General features: G+C 39.8%; 2 protein-coding genes across 6 annotated transcripts in view; one reads left to right on the forward strand and one right to left on the reverse strand.

Moving 5' to 3' along the window:
• Nucleotides 1-1,242: 1,242 nt before the first annotated feature.
• On the reverse strand, nucleotides 1,243-5,309 carry grpel1 (GrpE-like 1, mitochondrial). Its single transcript, XM_044098045.1, has 4 exons — nucleotides 5,149-5,309; nucleotides 4,371-4,518; nucleotides 3,190-3,271; nucleotides 1,243-2,790 (listed from the first exon to the last, which is right to left on the reverse strand). The coding sequence occupies exons 1-4, from the start codon at nucleotides 5,214-5,216 to the stop codon at nucleotides 2,444-2,446; spliced, it is 645 nt and encodes a 214-aa protein (XP_043953980.1). The 5' UTR covers nucleotides 5,217-5,309; the 3' UTR covers nucleotides 1,243-2,443.
• An 11,693-nt stretch (nucleotides 5,310-17,002) lies between these two features.
• Nucleotides 17,003-27,929, forward strand: part of sorcs2 (sortilin-related VPS10 domain containing receptor 2) — a 307,822-nt gene continuing 296,895 nt past the window's right edge. For 4 of the 5 annotated variants that reach the window (XM_044096823.1, XM_044096824.1, XM_044096826.1 and 1 more), the window contains exons 1-2: nucleotides 17,243-17,322; nucleotides 22,101-22,870. In XM_044096823.1, the coding sequence (XP_043952758.1) occupies nucleotides 22,565-22,870 (306 nt within the window). In that variant the 5' untranslated portion in view covers nucleotides 17,243-17,322; nucleotides 22,101-22,564. Of the gene's footprint in view, nucleotides 17,323-22,100; nucleotides 22,871-27,929 lie in introns of all 5 variants that reach the window. The other variant, XM_044096828.1, reaches the window with a different exon arrangement.

Here is a 27,929-nt window from a genome sequence, read left to right on the forward strand (position 1 = left end):
CAAAGAGGACATTTCTGACTGAGATCTCGGTAAGCGTGGTAAATTGTTAATCAAGCCTATTTTATTGTTTATTGCCAACGGATGCCAGCTTGTACAGTTTGCCAGTGGACCCACTTTGAGTTGGGGGTCAACTCCATGTAGGTTCAACCACAAGAAACAGCACAAAGTTCCATGGTTAAAATGTTTACAAGTGCAGCTCCGTAGTCAGGAACAAGAGTTTGACAGAAAAATTTTATGATATTATTTTACTAAGGCATGTGGCATGAAGCCATGGGTTTTACAGATGGGTGAACAGCTAATGTGGATTATAAAGTAGTTTTCCAGCAGCATAAGTCATGGTGGGTTTGTCTGTGTAGCATTCAAAAACAAACTTCCAGAAAACAGTCAAAACACTGACTTTCTTTAAATCAAGGCTAAGAAGCCACCTGTTTAGAACTGGTTTGAATTCACAATAACTTGAATATTTATCAGCACACTTGATCAATGATATTTGTGTATTTACTTAATTTGGATGAGAGCATTTGACAAAATGTAATGTTTCATAATTGGTTACTGTACTGCTTTTATGGTATGAAGCAGTTTGATGTGCTAATTTGCTTAAATCTTCTATTTAAATACACTTGACATAAACATCAAAATACATAATGAAGTTGTAGTGCATGGGAATGTATGCCTTTAAGGTTTTCTTTCTTTTTTGCTAAGGCTAAATTAACCATGACCTTTCCTTCTCATTTGTAGTTTATATGTCCTGCTCCACCCAGACAAATAGCTTGATTTGTAGCAAATAAAACACGTTCTAAAGCACAGTTCTTTTTGGGCTTGGCACGATTATGCCTCCGTACCTTTCTGTGCTCAGCGTCCAGTCAGACGTACAAAAGCCACAAGTAGGGCAGAACCTGACCGACTGACCAGGACCAAGAAGCTCTCCCAATGGAGACTTAATCTAGTTGCATTGTTTTTATTTACCAAAACATTCAATCTTTCAAACTTTGAACATTTTCTTTAATGATGCTAATATGGTTTAAACACTGATGCTAGCCATGCATTGTAGATTTTAGCCAGACATTATCGACTGTTAATTCTCGTCATGTTTTTCCTGCTTCCTCCTGTAGTAGATCTACAGACGATGGGCTGAACTGAACTGCAGTGCACTTGTATGAGTCACAACTTCTACTGTTGCTACTTTCCACTTATGTACCGAGGCTCAGGATCTGAAAGTAAACAAACAAACAAACAAAAAACTTCACACATTTCAGCGTTACTTTAATCCAATACAGACATATTGGTGAAGGTTAGATCATTCCTACATGCTGATATGCAGTGGTGGGCACCGCTAACTAAAGCACTAATTATAAACAATAGCTTTGCTAATACGCTACGCCAACATGTTATTTAGCAGAAGCTAACGCGCCAATTTCAATTCAAGTATCTGCCCTAAGGATAACAAACCCTCAACCGCCAATTTAATTTTGACATCATTCACTTCCTATAATGGTCTAGACATTGTATTTTTTATATATTGTTCTGTAATGTGCTGTATTTTTGTTACTGTATGTTTGCTTGAAATAAAGTTATTGAGGATTTAAAGGCGAGCTGAGGAAACGGAAATACTGTGTAAACAGTTTTTACTCACTTCAAAATAAGAGCATTGATATAATTGTCTAACTACTTGAATTATTTTCTCACTAAATAGCCAAAACTTAAGAGATGTTGAACTTTTATCGGAAAGTTTGCCCATTGCATTTTAGAAGTTATCCAGAGAAATTGAGCTAAGGGAACAAAGTGTGCTAAACAGTTTTCAAAGTTAGCAAAAGTGCTAATTGAAAAGTAGCTCCGCTATTAGCACGTTAGCGGAAGTGTGCCCACCACTGCAGGTATACATCAATATTATTATGAAATGATCCACATTGCCTGAGGCTGGTTTATTAAGTTACGATAACAAAAGTTTTGATTTTACTGAAACTGCAGAGGGTGTATCACCTGTTTCCATCACATCTCTTTAGCTTTAATTCAAGGATGAGGTTCAAACTCCAAACACTAAAAGACAAACGGTAAAAACAGAAGTTTGGAATGACACCAGCAGCAGAATGGGTTCTACCCCTCTTGTATAAACTCAGACCCAACATGCCTTTATTTAAAACCTCTGGTTTAATGATGCTGGCCTGCCCCACACTGTGAAAGCTTCTTGTAACTTTGTGTTACAACGCAAAGAACGCAAACCACAATGATGATGACAACTTATTTACTGTACAGGCCCGTCTACTGGCAGAAGAAGTTTAAAACTGCTGGACGCTGTCCCCAGAGTTTGCAGTGCTGGTCTAGTCTCAGAGTGTGAGGACAGTTGTTAAGGGAAATGACCGCGTTGCTTTGGGCGGTCCACCAAGTCCATCGTCTTCCACTGGTAACGCTGAACCCGATTCGTTATGCCATTAGCCAATCGGTCCTAGGAAGCCTTGGCCACGCCCACTAATGCCGGCCTCAGGGTTCGACCGTGCAGCTTATAGCCCACTTTGGTCACCACGGCGACGGTCCCGGGCTCCTTGCCCTCCACGGGGGCGTGGAAGAGCGCCTCATGCTCGTAAGGGTCGAACTTCTGGCCCTCAGGGTTGAGTTTGAGCAGGCCGTGCTTGGTGAAGACCTTCTGGATCTGGACCTCGGTCATCACCAGGCCGTCGTACAGGTTCTTCAGGTGAGGGTTCTGACTTGTCACCTCCTCTTTAGGGACGCTCTCCATGGCCTTCTCCAGGATGTCGGCCACCTCCAAGAGGTCCTTACAGAAGCCCTGAATGCCTGGAGAGAATGGAGGAGGTTTGAGCAGCTTGTGGCATTAAAATACGACTATTTACTCTTTTAAAAGCTGGAATTATAGAAACCTGACCACGTATTGGACAATGAGAGGCCCTTAAGTGTGATATTAGAACTATGCAACACATTCTAAAACAATCTGGCCACTTCAAAAACAACAAAAGAGCTTTTGTTGCTCATTTGTGACATCTAGTGGTTCATATTGGCAACTGCAAAAAAAAAAATCCCAAACTTTTCCATGATCCCCCGACCCCATTTCTAAAGCAACAGAGAAAGCTTCAAAATAAATGTAAAGAAAAATCACCTTTTAGAATATTTTCATTCAGTATTCCATAATTATTACATTCACCTAGCATAAATGCTGCCTAAAATTGAGGTTTTTACCATATAACTTGGCGTCCTCCACCATCCGTTGACTCCTGGTCCTCAGGTTTTCTGTATCTGCTAGAGCTCTCTTATACTTTTCCTGCAAGTAACACAAAGGGGGCAAAGAACAATTGGCAACAGGGGAGTAAATTTCTACCAAAAACAAACAAGCCGAAAAACAGCTTGTAAACTTTTCGATTTCAAGAAAAAAAACCCAAAAACAACAACAAAAGAAACCTTGGATAGTCTGTGCTATCAAAAAGAAAAAGAAATTCTATGAGTGAAGGAATAAATTTATAACATTAAAGCTAGAACATTTTTCTAACAATGTATTTTCAGCAATTTTTAAGAAAGAATAGAACATTAGAAATTTTGCCACCAAAAGTGACAGAAGATAGTAAATTTAGGTGAAACGAATCAGGATGTTCTTGTGTATCATAATGACATCTGCCATGCATTCTAGTGGTAATATTACCACTGGGAAATTACAGATTACAAATTGTAATTTCTTTTCTCGTGGGTTCACAACTTCTTGGCATTTAAGAACACCAATAGTTTTCTTGGAAATGTTCAAAATTAATCTAAATATTTGGCAGAAAATCATTCAACTGTGTTATTGTTGGAATATACAAAAAAGGTAATAAGCGGTCAATAACCCATTTACCTTGTCAATATGGGCAGATAACATATTTGTACTTTTTTTCCAGCTCTGGTGGTTTTTATATGACAGTAGCTGCTTTTCACTGATCATAAAATAGCCCAAATTAGAGTTACAAAATGCCCCTCAATGAAAATGTGCAAAATTAAAAAAAACAAAAAAACAAACTGTTTTTTTCTTTTTAATCCCACCTAAAGGAGAGGGCTTTTCGACTGAATCAAAATGAGAACAACCAGCTACTACTACTGGGGGGAAAGACAAAGAAGACAACAGGAAATGGTAGGAGGATGATGGCGAGGCATGTTTTTAAATTACTTATTACTGAACATGTTCACGCCTGGATTTAATTTTCGTTTCTTATTTAATGGAAACACCGCAAATGTAAAACATCAACAAAGTTTTGCATAAATTATAATGGAAACCAAAGAAGCTGAGTTAGAGACTGCCACCTCTATAGCCCACTCTCACCACTGTGCTGCGTCACACGATGCCTTATATGCCGTCAGGACAAACATATGTAGATGAACATGCTGACTCTTACTGTCATGTCCTTCAGCTGCGCCTCCAGCTGGACCTTCTCCTCGGTAAGAACCTTTTCTGCTGGGCTCTGCTCCGTCTTCTCAGCCTCCTCCTCTGAGCCAGGGCCATTCTTCTGCTGGGTGGCAGTGCACAGCAACCGCACAGGTGCTCTGCAATGGAAGACACAACAATTACATCACTTATCTTTTGATTCCATCAAGGCAGCTTAATACAGACTAAACAACCCGACAAATCAGTTACGCAAGTAACCTAGCCGTCTGGGTACTAGAAGACACGGACTGGATCACTCGTCAATTTATGTCATCATCTCTCAACAGCCAATCAGATTGCGTCGTGATATGACGCCTGGCTTCATTCATAAAGTCCTAACTGGCTGGATAGAGAAGGCAGCGTGAAACCGAATTACAAACACACCATGTAAAGCTAACAAAACAGAAGCTCCATGATGGAGTGTGTCCCAGACACACTTTAAATAGCTTCACCTCAGGTAGGTACATTATGTCATCACCATTCCCCTTCGCCAACAATGTCAGTGGTAATACGGCAGTCAGATTTAAAGTAGCAGCATGTCCGCCAATACGGTAAAAATTAAATATCTCCTGTGTTAGTTATTATTCCTGTAAAGGTCAAGAGAGAAGTCTGAAGAAGGCAGGGAAAGCTAGCCGTGCTAACCGGTTCCCACCATGAGCTGTGAGCTACTAGCAGCGGCTGAACTTCAGGTCAAAGCGAGCCCTGCGGTTCTTCCTAAGTCTCAGCTAAATAATAAAAACGCAGCTCACCTCTTCAGCGCGGGGGACGCTAACACAGAGTAGCTCTGCCTCACTACTCGGACACACCAGCTCGCCATTTTCCAAATGCACAGAAACACACGCTGACAACTTGCGTAAGCTTGATTCCGACACCCTGATGGCTTGAACCAATCAAATTCGAGTAGGAAGTAGGCCTCGCTGTCAGTTGACCAATGGGAAGTAGGTAAGATTTTGACGTCTTAGTTAAGTGTGGTTGAGTTTGAGTCAAAGGTGAAGGCTGCACATGTGACCAAGGACAGATTTTTAAAGTCTTATAAATTATTAAATAGTATTATTTTGTATTTTATAAAATTATAATTTGATTTTCCACTTCAGTCGAGCCTTCTTTGGTAGCCGTTATGACGCCAGCTGGGAAATATATATATAGTTTTAAGGGCCATTTTCTGTTGGAAACATTGCATCATAATAGTGCAGAAGTGTTAAAGTTTTTAAATTACCTAAACAGAATTTATTTTATAGTAATCTTTTACAATAATCTTCCTTTTTAAACATGACTATCAATAATTAACTTCAGTTCTCTCACCATTCATGTGTTTGTATGTCAAATAAGGAATTAAAGAAATGTCAGGTATAACTTTGCTCATAAAGTTGTATTGTTTCAGCAACAGAACAATTAGTTGTTTCTTCCTGTGTTACACCATTGGTGATTATAATGTGCAATGGATTTGAACTGAACATTATTTTATTAAAATTTTAATAATGATTGTTATGCCCCAGCTCAGGTGGCCACAACAAAAAATAGGGAGGACAAAACAACCAGAATAATTTTGTCTAGGGAATAATGAGCAGCAGCCCAAGATGTGCTTCCAGCGCCTGCTCCCTCAGCCTGGTCCTCCTCCAGTCAAGGACCTGGTTGGCCCCCACAGGTCTTTGCTCCCAACTCCCACAACGTGTCAAGCGATCTGCCGGCGCCGTCTCTGGATCCGACTGGGCCTGGTTCTTGCCGTCTGCACCTGGCTCTTCTCATGAGTGGACCGGAGCTCCTTAAATACAATCCAGGTGGCCACGTAATCAGAGGCACCTCCCACAATCGAGGACCTTAATTGACAAACGATTTACCACATTGCCACACAGCAGGGCCGTCAAACCGATAGTTAGGAGTTTCTCTCCATCCAAACTGAATCTAGAAAAACCCCCAACTTGATCTAAATGTGTACAACATCAAAAACAAATCCCCCAAAAGCATTCACAAATGCAGCAGAGTGGTGCCTGTAAAGCGTATTAACTCGGGTAAGGCTGAAAGCACACTTTTTTTTTCCTTTTCAGAAAAAAAACGTGTAATATTCTTACTCGTTGATTCATCATGAGGAAATGTCAAGTTTGTGAAAGATTTTTTAAAAATTCAACGGTGTGAAAACTTTTGTAAATGAGTTCTATTTCAAGCTACATATATATTTATATGTTTACGCTCAGTTTTTTTCTCCTGTGACTGTGTCGGTAGTCTTGGAGACTTTCCTCTTTTTTTAGCCGTAGTTCTTCTTGCTTCTGTTTTGTTTGCTGATTTATATTCAACTCATGCATCCGGCTCAAGGCAATTCTCAGTACTGTATTGGAAAAACCTCAACTTTTAAATGAAAAATATATACATAACAACAAAAGTGGTGTCATAGGACTTTCGGTAGAGAAAGACAGCTTTTGTTTTGTTTCCTTTCTTGGTATGAAATTGGTTTATGAATGGTCAATCTTTGGAGTATTGTAAAGTTTAACATCTCCTCTGGTGTGTTTTTCACTTTTTCCATCAGTGCTGCCCTAAAAGAACGGGAAGTGTTTCAAACCCTTCCGGCAAAACTGACATGATTCATGTTAGAAACTAAATTATTTTGGATTCTGGTCGCAACAACATCTTTGTCCATGCATGATACATAAAAAGAAAAAAAAAAAACGATTTTCTGAATGTTCCGTGCAATTCCTTAATTCCTTACCCTCTGTGTTCTCTAACTTTTTCTACATTTCTTTCAGCATTTTCCCCCGCTTCCCTATATATTCTTCTGGGTACTCCACCTGTTCAGTCATGCTGTCTTTTTTTTAGGCAGAGTGATGAATAATCCCGAAGGAGAGAGAAGAGCTGCTGGATGTGAATACCACAATCTTTGCCCGATTGCAAGTCTCTCTCAAAGGGTGATTACATTTTCAAGTCTTGTCAGGTTACACCTTCCAGATTCCTGCCGATTGAGCTAATTTATATAAGTTAGAACTGAGATTTCTTATCACACCTTTCTAGCTCATAGCCCATCCAGTAAAGTAGGCTGATCCTTTTGTCAAGAAACAAAAACCATATTTTCACCATGTCATTCATTCATATTTATACAAATATCATCGTTTTCAAACTAAACGTTTAATTCTAAATTTATAAACTAAAATATTTAGCTCAGAAATTAAATATTTAGCAGACAGGCTAAATATTTAGATTACTAGCTAAATATTTGGGTTGCTAACTGAATATTTGTATTTCTAGCTAATAATTTAGCAAGTAAGCTAGATATTTTGCTGACTAATTAAATATATGGGTTTATAACAGAATAATTAGTTTTTTACCTAAACACTAACTATTTAGAAAGTAAACTAAATATTTAGCTTGGCATACTAAACATTTAATTCCAAAAGTCGAACATTTTTTACTCCCTCCAATAGTTTTCCGGCGGTGGCTGAAAATGTAGGAAAAAAAAAAAAGTTTCGAAACTCCGCATGTTTTTTTCTAGAACATTTCTGATTACCTGAGTTTTTATTATTATTATTAATATTATTATGATTGGTTTTTTGGGGGGCGGAAATGATATTTTTACAATGGCCGAAGTACGCCATCACGTTTCAGACTGCACCTTAAAGCAACTTCAACCGTGTGTAGCAAGTTTCAAGTGCAGGAAGAGTTTATGTGATGCTCGGTTGATCTGGTTGCCCTGATTCTGTTACTTGACTAACATATTTAGTTAGATAACAGAACGTGCCCTTTATACATGAATGAGAAGACTCGATTATTCACGTTTAAGAACTCCCTCCAAGCTCTTTCACCAGCTTCTTCACCAAGGAGGATGTGCTGCTCACGCGGACAGGCGCTAGAAAAGGAAAGTGGCTCATTTACTTAAACCCCCCCCCCCAAAACAGACAGGGTCTAAAGATAACCAGCAGGGGGCGTTCAAGCACCGCACTTTTAGTGAAAGGAGTGGACGGGGTCGTGGCTGACATTGTGGGTTGGCAGAAGCAGCAGAGAAAAGCCTGAGGGGAAACACCCTCTCGGTGTTGGTGACACCGTGGAGCAGCTAGCATCTCTGAAAGGCAGCAGCAGCGCATAAAGTCCTGCTGGCTGCTCTGTCAACTCACTCAAGGAGCAAAACACAGCAGCCCAGCCAAAGCTGCTTCAGACCAACACCCTGCTTCCCAATGATGTCCCACCTGAGCCACCAGCTGTGACTGGAACACAGCAGCCTGCTCTGAATGCTAATGAACAATGAGGCTAAATTATCTTCAGCTGGGAGGAAGTCTCCCCCCCCCAGCTAGTTATTAATTTATTTCATGTGCATTATTTTGACATAAAAGTTTTGAATGGAAAGGAAAATCCTTCCACTTTCCCCAACCCTTGAAGAACTTTTTATGCCTTTCTCTGAATTTAAAATATTTAGACCTTATAAGCCATTGAGTCAAATTAATACGAACACGAAGGCATGGAGGAATTCCACTCGGCTAAATATTTAAAAACTGAACCTGAACTGCGACGCGGAAGAGCAAAATTAAAAGACGCTCCCACCCTGAAACACATTTCCCTGCATTTCATGATGACCTCGTGCTAATTATGAAATATACATGAGTGGCTTGTAGAACCCATAAACCTTATGTCACAATTAAAGTTGTTCCAACAGGTCCGGGGTAAGAGGACGTGTGGGGGGTTTTGGTTTGAGTCTGTGCTCAGACGCCTGGGGTGAGGTGAAACACCCAGGGGGCGGCTGGCTGGGTTTCCACAGAGAATGATCTGTGGGTGACACAAAATGTTGGCAGAACAGAAAGGGTTTGGGTTTTGTTGCAGAACAGCTATTAAAGTTTTAGGATATTAAAATTGTATGCTTTTTTTTCTTAGGAAAGTGGGGAGTTCTTGCAGCAGAGAGCTGCATATGCAACTCCGGTGACTCAGTCCGTAGGATTTACGTGAACATGTTGCACAGATGCGCCACCAAGAAATGAAACATCAAATTGTGCAATGATATGGTTAATGGAAATGCAGCTACTGACACAAAATAATGTACATTTTTTAATTTTTTTAAAAACTGACCTGGACAGAATGCATAGGTTTCTGCATTAAACAACCACAAAATTACATAAATTAATATCGAGACATATTTGCAATGGTTGGCTCCAGCAGTGAGAGAAGAAGCTTAATTTCTGAGGGAGAAGCAGAAATGACACAGAAATTAAAGGGGCTAATGATATGTGAGTGGGTGCAGCTCTGGAAAGAAGCAGGTAGAGAAAATAAGAAAAATAATTAACAGCTGCGACGGGGAGGAAAAAATGAAAGGAATCCTGAGCAGTGAATAGAAATAAACACAACTTTCTTACCTCTCCACAACTCTGCAGTACGCTGTGTTGGTACATCATCTACAGTCTATATTGAAAACCAATTCTTTTCATTGTACAGTGACACGATGTGTAAAACAGTAAATCAGCAGATTTAAATCAGCGGGTTGCTGGTTTGGGGCTCTGCCGAAGGATTGCGGTCGGGTTCTTTACCTGCTGCTTTCAATGCAGCAGCGTTCGTATGTGCATAATGGGCTGTTGCACGTTGAAACTTTATTACTGCTAAATGGAGACAGATGACTCGCCGTGACGCCCCCCCCCCCTCCCCCCTGGAGGGAAAGGCTGAAAGGACACATTGAAACCGTTTTATTCAAAGAGGAAAGCCATCACAATTCTGCTTGAAGTCACTCCTGACTGCAGACTGGCAAACGGCACAAAACAGTCATTACATGAGATTTGTAACCTTTAGACGTATATGAACAGGAAATATGTAAAGAGGCATGGAGCATGACGTTTTCCTGGGGGAGACACGGTCATTTCGCCCCCGACAAATATCTCCACCGAAGGACTTCAGTACCACACTGTGAAGACGACTGGCAATAACAGAAGATATTGCCCTGTGGAGAGCAGAATGAAGAGTTGTTGACCTCACATTAGTGGGTGTAAAAACGGACAGACACATCCGGGAAAAACTTGTATGGTTTGAATTTTTATCTACCAAACTATTTCCAAAAAGGGAATTAAAAGGAAAAAAACCAACTAACTGTTGCCGTTTTAAAATTTGAGTTCAATTTTATTTCGGATGATACAATTAGCCGGGTTAAAGGAGCAGTATTATGTATTTTTCAGCCACATAGTTCCGTTTTGTAGCACAATCAAATGACCGTGTTACCTTCAGTTGGTGTATAAATCAAATATGATTCAAAAGATTTAGTCTCTAGAACCACCTGTTCTAGGGCTGAGCATCTTCAGAGAGAGCTTAATGCAGCTGGAGACGGGTCCTGCTCTGATTAACTCCTCATCCTTGAAGGTTTGCTGTAGGTCAGGGTGATTTCTTGGAGAATTAAATATGCATATAGCTCGGTTCTGCACTTTGCTAATCAGATTTCAACCTGATAGCAGCAGGCAAATGGGTGAGCGCTGGAGAAAAGACGACAGCAGGGCTTGCAAATTAGTTCGGTCTGATCTGAAAACCCCAAAAAGAATATTCAATATTTAAGATGCTGAAAAGTCTGAAATCCCCAAATATGTTCTCTCATTTTGTCTATTTTAATTCACAAACTTCAATGTGTTTTGTGAGATTGTGATGGTAGACCAAGAAGCAATAGCCTCTAATTGAAAAGAAAATGATTTTTTTTTTTCCAAACATAAGCTTGAAAAGTGAGGTAACTTGTGAAACAATATCCCACTGAACACTTCTTACCGAGCCAATGATCCCCAATCAACACATTGCAGACTGACCTTAAAATCTGAAGAAACACAAAGCTGGGTAAACTTTACCCGTTTAAAACCGGTGTATTCAGTATGAGGTAGTCCACGAGGGTCTGCTGGGCGTTATGAGGCTCTATGCATGAATGCCCGAACACGAAAACATTCATGTAAACTCGAGCAGAACACGCGTGTTTCTTCATGCACCAGTGGTGACGAGGAACAGAGGCATCCAATCCCCCAGACGGGGTAAGTTATCAACCGCGCTGATTTTAATCCGCGACGACAGAGTGTGACCGCAGCGAGAAATGAGGAGGAGGACACCGGCCCCGCGCGATCTCAAATAGACGGTCACACCTTTCAGACCGTGCGAGATGTGAAATATTAAAGAGGCTGAGTTTTGAGGCCAGCCTTATTTTCCGGCATTAACGCTCGGTTCTAATTTTAAGCGTCCCTCTGCTCCTGGAGTCTTGACTTCCAGCGGTTACTGGCAGCAAGAATCCTTCCACGACTACTGCTCTCTCAAAATAGTTCGGCCCCTAATCATCGCTGGTCTCCGTATGGCTTCTGTAGTTGTCGTCGCTATCGGGTGTGCTTGAAAACAGATCACCTCAAATGGGATTGGCAAAGAGCTAAGAGAAAAAGGTTATTGTTTTTGCAAAATCAATGAGAAGCTAACAAAAATAAAAGTTCTAGTTCCACCGGCAACATTAATTCACTTATGTGAAGCCGGGATAAATTTTGCATACAGGACTTAAAATAAAATGCCTTTTTTACTCTCAAAAAGAACAATTTTCTTTGAGTTGGACAAATAAAGTTCAAGATATGGAGCAGAATTAGTCTTTTGTTACGTGAATGATCCATATAACGCTAGTATAAAGCTCCTAACTACCAACGGCTTCAGTAAAATGGCGCGTTATTAGCACTGTTAGCAGTAAACACAAACTTACGGAGGCCCCTAAGGGACATGGAGGATTTTTTCCCCTTTTGCATTACCTCGCAAAAACGTTTGAGTTCTCTGACAATAATGTGCAAATACGTTCATGCAGCATAATTGAATACTGTAAGCCTTTCTTAAGGTGGCCATCGTCTTTTCTGCTATAATAGAAGGGTTTCGTGAGGTTTTTCCATGCATGTTCGTTGTGAAATATCTGAAGTTTTACATCTTTTTCTTTAGGATAGAAATGCACCACAAACCTATGATATAAACAGAAACTTTCCGTTAGGAGGAAAGAAAGAAAAAAACAACACATCCAAGCTATTTCGACTATTCCTGAGTTATTATCGCAAGATAATGCGTCATGTGACAATTTTGATTGAGTCTCTTTTATGTTATTTTTCTGAATGGTTTGAAGGGCCGTTTTCAGATGCCTTTCCATCTCAACCTCTAAACAAACAGAAATAAACATGCCGTGAATAAATCAATTTTCAATCACTTTTTTTTGCACCAAAGAGTTAAGAATAAATACGTTTTCACTGAGGCTCCTTAAATGTGCATACATTTGAAATATGAAATTGACATTTGTGATTGCATACAAAACAGACCAGCAAATATTGCAGTAAGCAAAACTTATTGCGAGGGAACGCAAAAGAATACATTTTCGCCATGTCCCCTACAGGGCTCCATACGAGGGGTCCCCCCCCACCCCCCAGCTTTTCCAGTACTTTTAGACAACAGCACCACATGCTGACAAAAACAAGAATTACAACCAGTACGTGAAATAAAACCAAATCAGGGTTTACAAAATATGTATTTACCTATTTTTCATCTGGTTACATATGACATGGGGAAACATGTCTGTAAGTGGAATGATATCCCAGTGGATTTAATACTTCTACATCAATATCATGGAATTTTATTTATTCAAAACAAGCTTTTATATCTTGCTGAAAAGTGGTTTTTAATTTGGTTTTGTCTGATTTGAAGCGCACTAAGATATTTGTAGTAGAAAATAGATTTAGAAATAAAACTTGGTACGATTTTGTGTTTTTGGAGTGAAGCAGACTATATGTTAAGTCAGAAAATGGGGATGTGTGAAGTTATTATGCATTGAAGAGTTCATTTTGTTAGGAAGTGTGACGGAACGCTACAATACCAGTACCAGCTTTGTTTATGAAGCACTCTAACCATCCACAAGGCTAAAAATAATGAAACAGCAGTCACATGATATGATATTAAACAAGTCATAAAAACAAAATGACTTAAAAATAAACCAAAGAATGATTCAATTGGCTGGGATACAATATAATAAAACATAAAAAAATTTTTTTTTAAAGTATTTAAAAGTCTGCATCTTAAAGTCAAAGGTCAGGAAAGAAGGCGATTGGTAATCAGACAGCGCAGAGGCCTGTCTGATGTCTGAAAGAAGGTCTTTTCATAATTCAGGAGCAGCTGCAGTAAAAAGCACGGCCTCTGAGCTCTCGCTGCATCTTTGCCACTCACGACATTAGCATTTGGAAGACGTTTCGTTCTGGAGCAAGCAGCTTGCATTTTCACGATAAGTCAACATTATCCTCCCCATGCCTCTCAAAAAAGTGGGATTCCTCAAAAGCTGAACACGCTGATGTGAACGTTATCCAGAAACCTGAGCAGAAAAGCCCTTGAACTTTAGTCAAATTCTTCACATTACTCCATGACCCTGAAGAAAATATCCAGTAAATATTTAATAGGCCTCGATGATGGGTGCCGTCGGCAATTTTCTGACGGAGTGTTTGCAGATGAGAGGTGTGGGTGAGCGTTCTCGGAGCGGAGAGATGGTTCAAGGAGAGGCGAACCTTGGAGCGCGGGAGTTGAGCTTGTTAGCCAGACGGACGGAGCTTTGTTCCGCATGAAATTTTCATGGCTAATTGGACGTTATGAGGATTAATGTGCGCGTTTCACACCTCATGATTTAGTCTCACTGAGCCACAGGGCTGTGACGTCTGACACCGGCTGCCATCCTGACAACACGGAGACCGAGTGATCGCTGGGAACCGATGGGTGTGTTTCGCTCCGCAGGACCTGCACCTTGACTTTGTCGCGATTGAGTCTAAATGATCCCAGGAAGCAAATCCAACTGTTTGTGTCACACTGATTGATGCTGCTTCCACGACAACCAGTCACCCATTTGAAGGTGTTAGCAATAGCTGCGTTTCCATTGACCGTATAAACGCACAGTTTGACCTTAAGAAAAGATTCAGGAAATCATCGCAACAACATTCCTCTAATGAGCGCTGGACTCATATAATGAGGTCAGCTGATGGTTAGTTCCTCCAGGTGTTTGCTAATTACTGCTGGCTAGTCTGAAGGAGCTGAGAGGGAGAGTCACTGGGGAGGACTGCCCCAGAAGATCCCAGGGCAAACCTGTCCATATGAGGGACTGTTTGTTTTTCCGTGGATGGATGGATTAAATTTACTTTTCACTCTCAAAGTTTCCCTCCAGTTCTGCCAGCTGGGTTAAATCAGGGTACACTTTTCCACAGGCTCTTCACTCTTCCAGTCCTACCTTCCATCTTATTCACACACTGCCACGGATTCGAGCACACACACATTCCCACAGAGTTATGAAATATTTAAACGTCAGCTCTCGCTCGGAAGGTGCAATTACACGCATGCTGACAGCTGGGGTCACGAAGGGTGCAATGTAGCTAGCGCACATGTTGTGTGTGTGTGTGCGTGTGTGTGCGTGCGTGTGCGTGTGTGTGTGTGTGTGTAATGAATGATACCAAATCAATGAATTTATGCAGCTTTTTCCCCCTTAAGTTCTTTGGCTAGTTTTGATATAATCAGAGCTGCAGGCATCAAAAAGAGAGCACAGTGGAGAAGTCAGATGAAGTTTTCTGTTTGCCTCACCTGAGTAAGAAGACTCCAGGTTGAATCCTGCCCAGGGCCTCTCTGCATGTAGTTCATGTGCTTTTAACTGTGCTAAATGGCAAAATGTCCATGGTGTTCCCTACTGTCCATTTGAGAGACAAGTGAGAGTAAAAAGTGGCAAATTATTATGAATGTTAACCTATCAAATTATGTCAATGTGTTATTTGTTTTTAAAAATCGAAAATCTGTCATGTTAAAACTATATATAATGATTTTATGACTTAAAATAACTGCATAAAACAGAACTGTTTTACGTTCCTGTGCTGAAGCGCATCATAAATTAATTTAAAGAGGCAGAACTGTGTGTTTTCCAGGAAAGTAGTGACATTTTATAGCATAATCAAGTAACTGTATACAACTTGGCATAAAAGAAAACTGATTTTGTAACTTTGTAAGCCATGACATGGGGTCCCTGTCTCTTTAAAAATGAGTGCTCTTTCTAAAACTCCGCCTTCATGATGCCATCACATCACTCCTCTTGTAACCCTTCAACAACCTTTTTACCAACATTTTACTTCTCACACATTAAGGTCAGCTGAGGCTCAGTTCCACCAGGTGTTTGCTAATTGCTGTGCTTTGTAATGCAGAAACTACATAGCTTGGAAACTGCAGCTCCAAGGAGGAGCTTTGTCTTGAAGGCTGGGCTAGATCCATCCAAGAGTTTTGTGCAGGTGAGTGGTTGCCATGGGAGATTAAAGGATTTTTCAAACATCCAGCCATGTTTTCTTTTGATGAGGGAGTAACATTATAACATGATGTAAAGCAGAAAAAAGCCAATTTTGCATAACACTGCACCTTTAAGATGTCAACTTCACCTACTAAACTGAGTAGGTGGGATTAGGCCTGCTTGTAAGGACAATATTTTTACGGCAAGCATAGAAATAATGTTAGTAAATTGTTGTAATTTATTTTATTCAGTGTTTAATAAATCCTTTCTGTATTTACTTCAAGTTTTAATGACACATTTAAATAATTTTACAAGTTGTTTGTTTATTGTAATTTGGCACGTTTCACTTTCCATACTAGTGACCCTACAAGGATTAAGCAGGTATAGATATTGGATAATTTTTATTTTCAGTTAAAAGAGCTTAGATCAAGATTCTTCCATATTGTGAGGTATTTACAGAGTTAAAGTAAATATAAATATAAATGCAACACATTTTAGATCGTCTTTAATAACCACGGACTGCTTTGTGTTCACTTCTCAGTAACGTGGCTCTCTTTCGGTCTTCCACATGGGTTAAAAACTGGCATCGCTAAGAGTATGTATTTTGAACACATTTTCTTAGCGAATGTGTTCAAAATTCGCTAAATTTTTATTTGTGTCAGCGTTCTCTTCTTGGTTTAAAGTTTATGTCCTCTACAGCTTCTCTCATGTTTGTTATCCATATTCCATTAAGTTGCCTTTGGATTGACAATAAAACTTAGAATTACGAAAAATATAAATATGCTTAATTGAAAGACGCCAAATTCTTAAAAAAACAACCAAAAACCAAAAACAAAACAAAAAACACGTTTTTCCATTAAATAGTTTTAGCACTAGATGAGGTGTTTTGTTTTTTTTGGCTGTATCAAAATGAGTGTCTTAAGCAAAAAAAAAATCTAATTAATTAATTAATTAATTAATTAATTAATTAATTAATTAATTAATAATAATAATAATAATAATAATAATAATAATAATAATAATAATAATAATAATAATAATAAAGATCAACAATATTCTGCTACTACTGGTGAAAACCACAAAGAAGAAAACAAAGACTATTTGACAAAGATTTATACAAGACCTTTTGGATAAACTTTCCACTTCTGAGTCTTATTGTTTTTTGTTAAGGTGCCTTAAGGAGACTAAATTAATACTTTGTTTATTTAGTTTTATTATTATTTGGTTATTAACTTTTAGTTTCAAAATCTATCGAGCCACACTTCATTCCAGTAGGTGGCGGTAATGCACATCTAGACGTTGTTTGTCAACCGTTATAAGAATGAAGAAGAAGAAGCTATATTAAAAAAATAGAAAAAAAGCGGTTGCAGGATGATGGGGTAGCATGTTTTTTTAATGTCTTATCGTGTGAATAAACTTATTCTCGTGTAATTTTAATAACATCTCTGGAAAAACCGCCATTGCGAAATTGTTTTTTGGACATTAGGGGTATATCGACGAAGTTCTGTTCACATTAGCAATGGAAACGCAGCCACACCTCTTCGCCTTCTCTCCCAGCTGCACCCGGTTTTTAATGAACCACCTGCAACCTGGCAGTGAGCAACCTGACGAACCTGACAACCGTTTCCTGCTGGATTCATCTGTTGCCTACTTATTGGTTGCCTGTTTACTCTGGCTCTCCACCGGCGATTTAGTAAGTCTCTTTCATTTTAAATTTCAAGAACTTTCTTTTTGCCACTAAAATATATCGGTTCTTAGCTCTTTCACAAAACCCACACTATGACAGTTGCTGACACGTGGTGCACATTTAATGTCCAAAGTTAAAGTAATAAGTAAAGTCTTCAAGACTTTCAAAACTTTATTTCTGGTAGAGGTGGGATAATGTCATAAAAAAAATGGAAGGCACTGAAAAGTTGTCTTTTTTTTAATGTACTGGAACAGAAAAGGTCAAAAATATTTGTGAAATTACAAATGCCGTGTGACGTTTTGGAGAATACGTTCCTTGTCAGAAATATGGCTGGTGGCTAATTCTTCAAAAACCTTTCTTAATTTTCTGAAATCAGTTTTTTTTTTTCTCAATCTTGTTCTGAGAAGTTTATAATTCCAGTACTTGTTTGGGTACTACTTCTTGCACCTATCTGTAGAATGTGCTTTTCTATTGACTTGTTGAAAAATGCATAGAAACCCAGTGGAAGATGTGCTCTCGAAGGCAACGTTGTGCATTAATGCTGCTGTCATTGAAGTGTAAATGAGGTTCTCCAAGGACACGGACTCAACCGCATACCACGGAGACTGCAAAGATTTCTCACAAAAGCAGCTCAGAACACTGATTTAATCTGTTTTTAAAATATGTAGCAATCAACATAACTTCCCTAATTAATCTACTGCTCATTTGGTTCAATCAGAAATTAACAGTGGATGTTTCCCAAACAGAGAATATGTCATCATAGGTTTCCAGACTAGGCTTGTGCCTATATTCATGAAGATGTTTAATAGAGTTGTAAACTACTAAAATATATTGGATTGATGCCAGCGCTCATCATCTATCAGTCATCAGAGGAGACCTCATTATTTTGGCGTTAGAGCTACAAGCCCCGCCTACTTGGGAACGGCTTCATATGCGGCATTTTGGGGAAATTGAAGGTGATTCTACAGAAGTTATGGATTCAACACGTTGGAATGACAACTATTTACACCGCGTTCCAAATTATTATGCAAATTGGATTTAAGTTTCATAAAGATAAAATTTTTTGTTGTACTATTAAATTTATAGATGGTATTGTGTGTCAGGGCTTGTTGAATCAGTATAATTAATTTCAGAGAACTGGTTGATTAGTTTGTCTGGTGAGCTCAACTAAAGAAAATCTACTTAAGAAGGATGTTCCACATTATTAAGCAGGCCACAAGTTTCAAGCAATATGGGAAAGAGAAAGGATCTCTGCTGATGAAAATCATCAGATAGTGTAGTGCCGTATGACGAGATATGAAAACATGAGATATTTAACGAAAACGGAAGCGTTACCATCGTACTGTGAAGAGATTTGTGGCTGATTCAGAACAAAGATGGGTTTGTACAGATAAAGGCCTGATGAGGAAGGTTTCTGATAGACAAATTCATTGGATTAAGACAGCAGCTGTCCTTACAAAGCAGCAAACAATCATTTGAAGCTGCTGTGCCTCTGGAACCTCAAGGTGGAGGATCCTCCAGAGGCTTGTTGCGCATGAACCTACTATTGGGCCACAACTAACCAGAGCTCACAAGCAGAATCGGTCCCAGTGGGCCCAGCCGTACATGAAGATTAATTTTCAAACAGACTTGTTTACTGATGACTGCTGTGCAACCCTGGATGGTCCAGATGGATGCAGTAGTGGATTGGTGGTGGACGACCACCATGTCTCAACACGGCTGTGACAAAAGCAAGGAGGTGGTGGAGGCATGCTTTGGGCTGAAATCATGAGGAGAGAATCATTGGTCGGCCCCTTCAGTGTCCATGAAGGTGTGAAAATGACCTCAGCAAAGTATATGGACATTCTGACTGATCACTTTCTTTCATGGTTCAAAAAGAAGAGCCGAACCTTCAGTAGCAAAATTATCTTCATGTATGACAATGAATGCTGTAAGGGATACCACTGTGTCATTGGCTGCTATGGGCATGAAAAGGGAGAAACTCATGTTGTGGTCACCATCCTCCTCTGACCTCTGACCTCAACCTTATTGAGAACCTTTGGAGTTTCCCCAAGCAGAAGGTTTGAAGGTGGAATCCAGTTCATATCAAACAGCAGCTCTGGGAAGGTTTTCTGACATCCTGCAGAGAAATTCAAGCAGAAACTTTCCACAAACTCACAAGTTCAATGGATCAAGAATTGAGCTGTGATATCAAGGAAGGTTTTATGTTAACGTGTAACTCTGTCTGTTAAGATGTTTTTGATTGAAACAGCTTTTGATTTTAGTGCATGTGACCACTTAATACTGCACATTCAATGAATGACCGTTTGCAGTTCTTTATAATCCATAAAATGTTTAGAAAATCTGCTGTGCATAATAATTTGGAACATTTTGAGTTTTTTTTATTTTTGAATAAAATGCTGTTCTCATGGGGAGCTTTGTTCAGTAAAATTTGATTTATACTGTAATGGTTCATGACTTGAAAATTATACTGACCATCATTTGCATTGACCATTTAAGAAAATTTGAGAAAATATCACTTGCATAACAATTTGGAACATGGTTTATGAACTGTGTGATGCTGTGAGAACTCTGGAGCCAACTGCACATTGACCAAAAAAACAAGAATAAACCGTCTTCCTTCCTGTTGTTTTATTTGACGTTTCCACCAGAAGTAATATAGGTTGTTGATCTTGTGACTCGTGTTGTATAAAAAGTGTTCCCATGGCAGTTTTGCTAAATGCATCCATTTTGATATGGTTGGAAAAATAACCTCATCCCGGCGCAAGAACTTATCAATCCAAAATCTAAAAAATCTGTCTGACTTTTTTTTCAAAATTGCTGTGTTTCCATTGAACACATTTTTGTCATTTCAATTTCCACAATTCTACGGTCAATGAAAAAGTAACTCCTGTTTCCCAACACTGTAGCAATTGCACACGACTCCGTTTAACTTGACTATTGTCTTTAGCCAAACCTGTGAATTAAATATGAAAACTTGTCCTCATCTCTAAGAGCCTTCACATTCACTGAGACACTTCTCACATGGAGAACCTTGGGTTTAGGTTGTCAAACCTGTGTGTGTGCGTGTGTGTGTGTGTGTGTGTGTGTGTGTGTGTGTGTGTGTGTGTGGACATGCATTCAGAATCCTTATGGTGCTGTCATGAGGTAAAACCTGGTTTTGGCGAGATGTTGATGCAACTCCTGCCCGTACTGCCATTAATTATTCAAACTGGCTGTGATGCCACCCTGGGAACTGATCTGAGGTTAGTTGAGCCAACAACTCTCTCCTCCTTCATCCCCGACCTGCAGCAACATCACAAGGGCTCACACCAGTAAATAATTCAAGAGCATGCTTTCACCGCCCAAACTGGTCACTAAAACCAGATATCGTTCTTTGAGGGGAAAAAAGTTTGAATCCCATAACGGTAGTCACATTTTTCTGTGCGATGCTGCAGTCTGTGTTGATTGCAACACATTGTTGATGTGTTAGTCTGTGTTGATTTTTGAATTTGTGCTCCTACAGCAGCAGAATGCCATGAAATAATTCAGAAACTGGATCTGCTCAAGCTTCTTAGATTCCAAGTTATTTTTTTTTTCTTCAGATTTTTGACACATTGAATTTCATACCATGTATAAGAAGTACAAATGTCGGCTACAAAGTCAAAAATTAACAGTAACTATTTGGGTTATTTAGCCTGTCATAAAAGGGGGGAGTAGATTCATTTTTGAAGTCATATTTTCACCATGATGTTCATTAATTAATGAATGAATGTGATTCAAGATAGATATTTAATTAGCAAGCTGAGTATTCAGTATTGCAAACTAAATATTTTGACTGTGCAACCTTACAAGCAGCACTCCATCAGCACATGGATAAAGTGTAATAGAACAGTTGTTACACAATCAGTCCCTCCGTACATTTAGTTCCAGATCAATATGTCATCAGGCTGGAAAGGTAAATCCTTGTTCACATGAAAAACATCAGATTTCCCCTCCACAACGTAAATCCTAATCCCATAAGTCATGGTTCTAATCCAGCTCCGGTTCATTATTGGATAGGAAGACAGACTCAGTGGGGGGGGGGGGGGGGGTATTATTTTGTTGGCTCAAGTGTGAACTTTAACCCCCTTCTTTTCCAAATGGCCCACAAACACAGCCTGAAATGGTCTGATCACATTATGCAGATAACGCTGTGGACTAATGGTTTTAGAGATTCCTTTGAGGCCGTCTCCTAATGTTGACCATTTAATAACCACATCAACAACAACAACAACAACAAAAAAAATCTTGAATTTGTAGCTAAAACAACCAGAGATTGACCCAAAACAGAACTCTCTGATCTAGATCTTGGTTTTGTTGCTGAGAATGGACCATTTTCTTCGTTTTCAGTTTTCTTCAATTTAGCCCAAAAGTAATAAGCAAAGCAACCTTTCATTTGACAAGAAAAAACCATTTTGAATCTTTGATCTACAATCACAAAAATATAATTGGTTTCATTAAAATATTTATTGCTTAGTTTATTGTTGAGTAGATTGAAAAACATATTATTTATTTATTTATTTTTGGCCCACAAGTACTTTTATACAATGTATAATCTCAATTTATGTGTGTGGAAAAAAAAAAGGAAATTGATGAAATTTAGACTCATTTGATGGAAAAACACTGAAATTTAGATTATTTTTCTCAAAACAAAACATTGAATTTGAGTTGGAAAATATCAAAGGATTTGCCAAAACAAAATCCGAAAATCTAAAATTTTCTACATAAACTAAATTTTTTTTTTCTTTTTCTTTGTTTGGCAGAAATTTCCTCCATTTTCTACCTGCAACGGCCCTATGCACCGTTATCTTTCAGAGCAGACAATTTTGGGCCACGTGACAAAATGTTTGGACTCCCCCGCGTTACAAAAAAAGAAACTCCACCAGCAGGTCCATACATGTGAACCCGTCCCGCCACTCCCCACTCCCCCAACCCCGCTGACTCCACATGAGGGCGGACTGAGTGGACCGGCGGCGGCTCGCTGCAGCTGCAGGACGGCAGATGGCACCGCTGCGCCGTTCCTGCGGACCGCTCTTGGCTCGGAGACGCGTCCACGTTGTTCGCACTGTCTGCTTTCGCTCCACTTCCCCTCTTCAGCGTCCCACCCTCACTCTCTGCCTCTCCAGCTTCCAGTGTGCACCTATCCGTCTCCCACAAGCATCAGCTGCCTCTTCCATCAGTCTCCGCGCTCCTACGGCGCACAGAAATAAACCAGCAAGGCAAGGCGATGGGAACTCTGCGCCCGGAACGAGTGGTCTCCGCGGCCGCTGCGAGCCTCTGCATCTTCCTGCTGACCGCCGCGGCGGTGTGGACGGCGCTGCCCAGAGCCGTGCAGGGGGACGGCGGGTCTTTTAGCCCGCGCGGCGGTAGCGGGAAGGATCGGACGTTTGACGCGGGCGGTGGCGGGGAGCCCCGCGCCAGGAGAGCCGTGTCCTGGGATAAACGGATGTCCCTGCTCAGCAGCTCGTTTGTGCTGAAAGGAGATGCGACGCACAACCAGGCGATGGTCCACTGGACGGGAGAGAACAGCAGCGTGAGTAACCCGTCCCGTCACGAGCCGCTGGCTCCACACCCCCATCCACATCCCTCCCCGGTTTATCAACTTCCAGCATCCATCAGCTCCCCTCCCCGCTTAAAACAACTTATTGAGACAGGAGGATCAGAAACGCACCTTTTTTTTTTTTTTTTTTACGCGTTCAAGTGCTCCATCTGCACGCGCGCTGGATGGGCTTTTGTTGTCATGACACCTTATCCTCCGTCCAGGTCACATAGCGCCCGGATTCCTGGCATGTTGTCGGTCAACTCCCAGAATGCTTCGTGCTTTATCCACTACGGTGCTGATTAACTTGTAGAAAACTACCTTGGATTGATTACTGTCTCTGTGCGTTATTCCGTTCCGTTCTTAGGGAGTCCGGCACGGGTGCGTGCGCGTCTGGAGACCTGCAGCGCGCGCGCTAGCCATGACAGAAATGATAACGAAGCTTTGTTAGACAGGAATGCTGCATTACTTTAGGTAATGATCATAATGGAGGTACGATGCCTTTCAAAAGTATTTATTCTGTTTGAACTTGTTTGAAGCTTTATTAATGTGTTATTGGAATACTAAGTGATGGAGGGAGATTATTATAAAATGGAAAGGATGCATGGATTTCAGGGTTTTGGGTAAATATTCTGAAAGGTGTGGCATGTTTTTGTGGTTATCTTATCAGATTAAGTTAGTTTGATTTTTATTTTTTAATTATACTATCGTAGCTCTTGCTGCCTGGTTGGGTCCTCCAGCAGTTTTCTTCTGTGATTAACATCCTTCCATCAGTTCTCACCTGTCCCATTATTTCAACCTTGAATTCTGGTCAATTCACAGACGGAATTATTGAAGTAAAAGCCAGTTTTTGAAAAAATAAAAATAAAAATTCTGTCACTGGTAATTTTGAAATTAAAATTAAACCAATTAAAATTGAAATTGCTATAAAAAAAAAAAATCAGATGTTATTTTTAAGCCATGTCCCGCAGCCCTAGTTTCACATGCAAGTATCGGATCATCGCCGATCATCCAAAACGAAGAAAACTTGTGCAGTCTGATAAAACTCTGCCTCACATGTCTGAAGTGTTTTAGTCTTTATGATGCTTTGTTCTCTAATTGCTGGTTTCATCCTGAGATTGAATCACAGACAGACTCTTGTTTACCTTCAGTGATTCCTGAAGGCAATTCAGCATATCCTTCGTTTTATGTAAGGGTATCAGATTGAAGGGATTGCTGATTAGAAAGGCAGTATTTTACTTGTAAACAAAACACTTTGAAACCACACATCTTTTTCCTGCTACTTGACAATCACACTCTACTCTGTGTTTGTCTGTCACAAAAAAATCCAATTAAAATTCAGTAAAGTTTTTACTTGTAAAATGACAAGGGATGTGAATACTTTTTTCAGACGGATGTCCTTCAAGAGTCCCAGCAGCATTAAACTGTAGTCAGATGTCGTCTTCCTCCATGTCTACAGTAATATCTATAGAATATCCTCAGGAATAAAAACTGCAGTGTTGAAATTAAAGGCTTTGGATCCAGTCTATGGAGAGCGTTGTAAACAAACGCAGCGTCTGTGGATGGATATTGACAGACACCAGGTGGGGGTTTGTGGGTTTGGGCGGGTGGGGGGGGGTGTTGGTGTCTGCTGGGGACGTCCCCAGCAGTCAGAGGCGTTTTTGTCTATAGCTGCTGTTCTGCTGCCAGACGAGTCTGGGAGGAGGAGGAGAAATGACCGTTTGCTGGATTGAGACAGATTGTTTGGTGAATAGTGTGACGTGTGGACGATGTATTATGGAATGCAAGATGGAGCTTGAATATGTGTTTGTGTTTTGTATTGATTTAAAGCCAGTGGAGAAGGTGAACGAGCAGAAAAGAAGCTGCAGATTTGGAGAATTAGAAGAACGAAACTGAGGAACTGCTTTGAATGCAAATCTGTGTTAAAGGAGAGCTGCTTCGGACTGCTACGTTTTGCATGCTGGAGCTTGTAAACTGGCATTTTTTTTGTCTGTGGAGCTTTTTAACCTGTAATGCTAAAACTGTAATTATGCAATTTTCCTCTTAACAAATACCAATATTTCAATGTTTCCCATTCAGACATTTCTTTCATTGCTGCTCTTTTCCCCACATCAATCAGGAGTTTTGACCTTCAGCCAAAAATGCTATTTCACTCTTCGTTTAGTTAACAATTTGTTCATTTTCTTCCCTTTATTTTTTTTTATTTCGTTTTTAGTTCTTTCTACTTCAAGCCTTTGTTGTATTTGGAAGCTGGAAGCTTTAAGTTCCAGGTCAGGAAAAAGACCTGAACTCCTCCTGAAGGCAGAGCTTCAGAAGCAGTTCTGAGCTTTTAGCAAATATGGCCGCCATGGACAGGAAGAAAATTGTTCGACTTTTCTGCTTATTTGCACTTTTGACAACTTGATACTGTTAACATTTTGCAATATAAAAATGGAAATACTGCAGTAACGTAAATAAAAATATACAATTACTATTGTGAATAAGTTCAATTAGCTCAGAAGCTATAAGACGAAGAGAAATACATTTGTGTTTAACCATGATTGGTCTTTCTACCACACACAAAAACTATTTGGTTTCAGATCTTAAAAATGTTTAATTATGCAATTAAACGTTTTTAATCATTGGAGTTTATGTGACAAACCAATGCAAAGTATTCCATGCATTTTAAGTGGACAAAAAATATACATTGATTTTCTCTTTCTTTTTAAAAAAAATAAAAAATCTCAAGTGTAGCGTGACGGTGCAGCAGACATTATGTTTTTATAAGTGAAAATGTTTTAAGGAACAGATTAGAGATGTATGAAAATGACAGCTTGAAACTGAATTCTTCCTTTTTTAGCATTAGCTTGAACTAGCAGCCTAGCTACATGCTGGAGGAAACTAGTGTACAAGCAGTTTAAAACTCTTATTGAGAGCTAATGTGGCTCATTTTTCTCTTCATCATGACAGCCATTAGGCAGATACATTTTAGAGTGTGTATGTCGGAGGACAATCTTGGGTCCAGAGAAAGTGGGCGGTTCCTGGGAACAGGAAGTGATTCACAGTAGATCCACTGGATTTAGCATCAACTTAACAGCTTGCTCAGCGGTGAGTTGGATACACCTGGTGGTTATTCTGCTCCAGTCAAACAGATGTAGCTCTAAAAGCAAATACAACAAGTTTTAAATGAGTCTCTGTTTAAATGTGAGCTCAAGTTACAGTTTAAAATTGTCCTGATGTTCCCAAGCAGCTCACCGCTGAAATCATAGTACATCTCAGAAATACCTCATAGTAGAGTGATGCTTTGGCATTTAAGACTTCATTCAACTAATAAAGAACTGACATTCTGCTGCTGGACTCCTGTCTGTCTTGTGAGGAGCTTCCTCTATTTTTTTTATTATTATTTTTTTTCTCCAAACGAGGCAATAAATCCGCTGGGATCCTCATGCCCAGCGCTCCGCATGCTTCCAGAACCCCAGCCCTGCCTTGTACTCAATTAACTGCATGTGTACACTGAAAGGTCGAAAAGAGTGAGTTCATCTCGGTCTAATAAACACAGAAAAATGGGGCCGTTCAATTTCTCTAGGGTTGACATTTATGAGCAGTGTGCAGATGGATGGAAGGTAAAAATGAATCTCCACCTCCTTTCTGGTTTAATTATGTCAGTTTAGAGTCTTTAAGGTTTTTACAGGTAAATCTTCACTGAAAGGGTCAAGAGCCCAGGTTGATCAGTCTCAATAATGTCTGTTCTGACGTGATGGAAGCCACCCTCCACCTCTTAGACTCCAAAGTGCTTTAGCAAAGAAGATAAATCGCTCCAACAGTTTGCTAGTAAAAGTGCTGCTGTTGGTACCAGCTTCATATGAGCTTCCCTGAGTTCTTTTTTTGAAGGGACATTCACTTTTCTTTGGCTGGCTATGATTGGTCAATTGATGGATGAGGTCGCAGTACTTCTTTTTCTTGGACAACCTCCACAGAACTGGAGTGTGTGTACGCGCGTCAACTTGTATTTGATACATTGGAAGGCTCATCTTATTTTTTTCCAAACATGCTACGTTATGTGGACCCAAAGCACAGGCCCCAGGAGAGTTTGTTCTTTTTGGGGTGGGGTGGTAGGTTTAGGATTTAAGGTATACATTTAGTTTAGGTTAGAGTTTGACTTCCATTCATTTCTGACCATAAACTTAACCATTACATCTCAATGTCTCTGATTGTAGAAAGATGTGTGTGTGTGTGTGTGTGTGTGTGTGTGTGTAGAGGAAAAATGAGATTGATTTTTTTTGTTTTCTACAACAAAAATTCAATACACTTTCATTCATATCCTACAGCATCTGCATTTTAACCCTGAAATGCCAAACAAGATTTAGTACAAATGTCAAATTGAAAAATGGGAGGAAAAGAAATCAATGTTAGAGAGATAGATTTTTATGTAGCTAGTCATATGACAGTGAGTCCTCTCAGTACACATGCATGTACAAAGGGTATGATAGATAGGTAGGTACGTACATCGGTTGCTAGTTCAAATTGGGGCAGCAGCGATCATTGCAAAAATATTCCTTTGAATAACAATGACGTAGACAAAAAATTGAAAGCTACTGGTTTTAAATTTTAAAACCAGGAACTGGTTTTAAACTCCAAGTGTCTAGTCTAAAACAGAAACTGTAGCGAATGTCTACAAACCACATCACACTTTTGGAAACCATTTTATTTTTCTCTCTTTCTTTCAACCATTCTCGTATCGCGACGCCAGCGTGGTTTCATGCCCACTGGACGGACTGTGATAAGAATAAGTTCCAATGAAACCAGACTGCTGCCTCACAACTCCCTGGCATGTGGGCTCGCACAGATGTCACAATATGCTGATGTTGGAATCAGTGGGTATGTAAGGACACCCACGCATGTTGACTTATCTTTCACCATGTTGGTAAGAAGTACACCCCACACTCTGAAACTTTCCAGCAAGTTTCTTTAAAAAGTCCTAAAGATATTCAGTTTTTTTTTCTCCCCTAAATCATGTTTTTAAAGCTTTTGTTGCATCTACACCTTTTCGTTTATGCTCACAATATTTCATCGT

The sequence above is a fragment of the Gambusia affinis genome, linkage group LG18, assembly GCF_019740435.1.
Source record: "Gambusia affinis linkage group LG18, SWU_Gaff_1.0, whole genome shotgun sequence".
Classification (NCBI taxonomy): Eukaryota; Metazoa; Chordata; class Actinopteri; order Cyprinodontiformes; family Poeciliidae; genus Gambusia; species Gambusia affinis.